General features: G+C 41.1%; 2 protein-coding genes across 3 annotated transcripts in view; both read left to right on the top strand.

Annotated features, from left to right (window-relative positions):
• Window positions 1–2,533, top strand: part of dennd4c (DENN/MADD domain containing 4C) — a 35,427-nt gene extending 32,894 nt beyond the window's left edge. For both annotated transcript variants that reach the window (XM_034856464.1, XM_034856463.1), the window contains 2 exons: window positions 330–394; window positions 658–2,533. In XM_034856464.1, the coding sequence (XP_034712355.1) occupies window positions 330–394; window positions 658–794 (202 nt within the window). In that variant the 3' untranslated portion in view covers window positions 795–2,533. The remainder of the gene's footprint in view (window positions 1–329; window positions 395–657) is intronic.
• A 491-nt stretch (window positions 2,534–3,024) lies between these two features.
• Window positions 3,025–3,483, top strand: part of cdca9 (cell division cycle associated 9) — a 2,302-nt gene continuing 1,843 nt past the window's right edge. The window contains exons 1-2 of the mRNA XM_034856483.1: window positions 3,025–3,259; window positions 3,346–3,477. Coding sequence (XP_034712374.1) covers window positions 3,148–3,259; window positions 3,346–3,477 — 244 coding nt within the window. The 5' untranslated portion in view covers window positions 3,025–3,147. The remainder of the gene's footprint in view (window positions 3,260–3,345; window positions 3,478–3,483) is intronic.

Genomic DNA, 3,483 nt, shown 5'->3' with positions numbered 1-3,483 from the left:
CTAGGGTGCTAGTTAGGGTCTGTTAGCTCACAGGGCTCTAGGGTGCTAGTTAGGGTCTGTTAGCTCACAGGGCTCTAGAGTGAAAGCAGTTATAAAGAGACTGTGTGACAATAAAATTTGTTTTGGTTAAAATCAACAAATAATCGTGGTAATTAATCGTGATCTCGATATTGATCAAAATAATCGTGATTATCATTTTGGCCATCATCGTGCAGCCCTAACTTTTTCCTTCTTTTTAATGGTTCAAGATTTTTCTGCAAAGCATTTGGACAATGATATTCTTGTAATGTAACTGAAAATGCCTTATGTCTCCTTTCTGCGTCCTGTAGGAGTATCTATCGAGAAATTCTGTTCCTCTCGCTGGTGGCCTTGGGGAAGGAGAACATCGATGTGGGTGAGTGAAATCAATCAAGGTTGTACAGAAAAAGAGACTGAAATGGTCCTTAGTTATATTACGTCATTTTAATGTTTTTTCCCAACAATTTCATTTGCAAAACATTTTGGGGTGGTTATTAAATGCAAAGCTGGTTTAATATTTCTTTCTAACTGTTCTTTAAAAGGTAAAGGCAGATACATAGAACGCAAAATCAAAGACACCCTTCTGCCCTCTTTTCTGACTTTGCATCCTCCTCCTTTCCTCTGCTGCCCCCCCCGCAGAGGCCTTTGACCGGGAGTACCGCCTGGCGTACGACCAACTGAGCGCCGAGCAGCTCAAGTCTTTGCACCGCATTGATCGCCCCCCCAGCCCCAGCGTCCAGTGGTGCCTGAAATGCTTCGGGACCCCCGTCATCTGACCACAAACGCCCAAGAGGAGCGGGGAAAATTTTTTGTACTTAAACACCCCCCCATCGCCCAAACATGGTACTTCCTCTTCCTCTCGTCTTGGAAGATCGTCTGCTTTTTTACAAACCTAATGAGGCTTTACATAGGCTACTTTACTTTTCATACTGCACACTGTGTGTGTGTGTGTGTGTGTGTGTGTGTGTGTGTGTGTGTGTGTGTGTGTGTGTGTGTGTGTGTGTGTGTGTGTGTGTGTGTGTGTGTGTGTGTGTGTGTGTGTGTGTGTGTGTGTGTGTGTGTGTGTGTGTGTGTGTGTGCGCAAACTTTTGCCCATTTGGCTTAAATCTGTCACAATTTTTCCCTCATGACATCAGTGTACATACCCGGACTTTTGTGCACTTTCTGTAAAAAAACAAAAAAAACCTAAAAAAAATGTAACCAGTGACTCAAGTCCACCTGTCTTTTTTTGTACATATTGTTTACTAGGGGGGGGTCTGAAACCAGGGTTGCCTATTTTTCTGGAGGCAACGCGTCTCAATGCTTTGACTTTTTGTGTGATCCGAGTCTTAATGAATGTTAAGTGAATGAAGTGTGTGTGTGTGGTTGTAAATGTACAGGTTCAGAGCTGTCTGTAAATACGCACCGGAAACACACATGTACACAGGAGAGGACTGAGGACAATCACTAATTATCAATCACAGAAATTGATGCTACAACATTCCAGAGGCCCTGCAATCAACACAGGTCTTAAAGAAGGATTATTGATCCCTGCAACAACACTCAACCCCGTGTGATTGATTGAAAGCAGCCGATTGGAGGAAGAGATTATAAAACAAATACATCAATTGAAAGTGAAAATGCACGCCACACTACTGATTCCCACTCTTTAAAACAAAGACACACATTCTCTTGCAGGAAAAGACAACTCGGTGCCTCAGCAGTCCGTACTATTGTTTTTAATATCTGCATTTTTTAACAGTAACACACTTTACTTGTTCAGCTAATATGCTTTATTGTAATGTTAAATTAGAACTGTAACACACATGTACTGGTCTGGGGCTGTTTCTTACTCTAGCATAGAACAAACCAGGTTTATTGTGGGGGTTTTTTTTAATTGGCAATGCTATTTGTGGACAATATTGATTTTATGGTTTACACAGTATTTTTGGATGATCTTGGTATCAGTTAGAGCTTCATACTGCAAAAGGCTTCGTCAGTTCTGCTGACACAGGTAACAAATAAATAAATCCTTTAAGAACATGACATTCCACTAAATGCTGAAACAGACAGGAGAAAGCTGAGTGCCGTGGTGAACTGTTTGGGAACTGGGTGAAGGTGTCCAGTTGGAGACCTGGGAGATGGAATTGTACAGAAGTGATATATTGTGAAATATTTAATTTGCACTGCATAGATTACAACCTGACCTTAACCTAGTGTGAGCACGTCTTAATACTAGCAAGAAACAGCAGTCCTACACAAAAGGAAAGCCTCAATTATTTATTTTTGTATCATTGATATTTGGATTTCAGATGGTGTAACTTAGCATTTTTATGAATAACAATCCCCCCCCCCCCATCCCTTTTAACCTGTCTCTGGGGATCCCACTCTGTACTGAGTTTGTAACTTTGACCTGATGGCGGAGGATGTTAAACGATTAAGTGATATCTTACCGTCCTTTGGAAAGAAATTGAATGTCATGTCTACACTCGAGTGCGCTGCAATAAATGAGTTTGTGAACTGATTGAAAAGGAAATGTGTCTTTTTTTGTCTCTGTGATAATGGGAATTTGTTCAGTGTCAAGAGTGAGAAGCATTTGTGATTTCAGTATTTTGTATATATATATGTCTGATACTTTCATGCTGTGAAGCCTTTGGTATCTTTCTAACTTTGAGCTTCTCCCTCCCAAGTGAATCCTTGTTCTTTTTATTATTTTCTTCAGATCTTCCCAGCTTCCTTTCCTTAATGACACCCTCCAAAATAAGAGCATTTATTATAACAACAATAAATTAGTCCATATTCTGCTTTTAAAATAGTTTTAAAGCAAAAGATTACAGAGATGATACTAAGGATCCTGGTAGATTTGTAGCCTTCTAAATTTGATATAGAATATATTTATATACATATATGCCTACAGCAAGCTTTTTTATATGTTAACATAGGCAATAAACTATATACATTTTTATATCCTTCCGCCAAGCAACGAAGCACTTGCGGAACCTAATCACTGAGCGCATGCATATCTTAATTTAATGTTAAATGGTCTCAGGTGCGCGTTAATGGCTTTCTTTAACTGTCTCGGGCTAGTAGCCTAGCATTAAAAGGTTTGAGAGGACGCGGGTCGGGCTGAAGTTTGAGAGAGAGACCAGGATGCCGCCGAGACGGACCAGAAACGACGGGAATGCCCAGGTTAAAGAACAAATGAACCGGGAGATGCGACGACGCAGACTGGACCTCTTCATCCAGCAGTTTGAGAAAGAAGGTTAGAGAATCCCTAATATCACGTCCTCTAGTCTAGCTAGCCGCACCAACTGGGCCTAAAAATGGCGGGCTTTGTGTTCCTCACAGCACAAGAGCGTATGAACGAGTTAGAAGCCAGACTGGAGAACATGCTGTCAACAGTAGACAAAGTCTTCAAAGTGGAACTGATGAAGATGCTTCCTTCACTTCAGAACACGCTAATAGGGGATTTGATACGAGGTGAGC

This window comes from Etheostoma cragini, chromosome 19 (genome assembly GCF_013103735.1).
Source record: "Etheostoma cragini isolate CJK2018 chromosome 19, CSU_Ecrag_1.0, whole genome shotgun sequence".
NCBI lineage: Eukaryota > Metazoa > Chordata > Actinopteri > Perciformes > Percidae > Etheostoma > Etheostoma cragini.
This window is presented reverse-complemented; position numbering and strand designations above follow the sequence as displayed.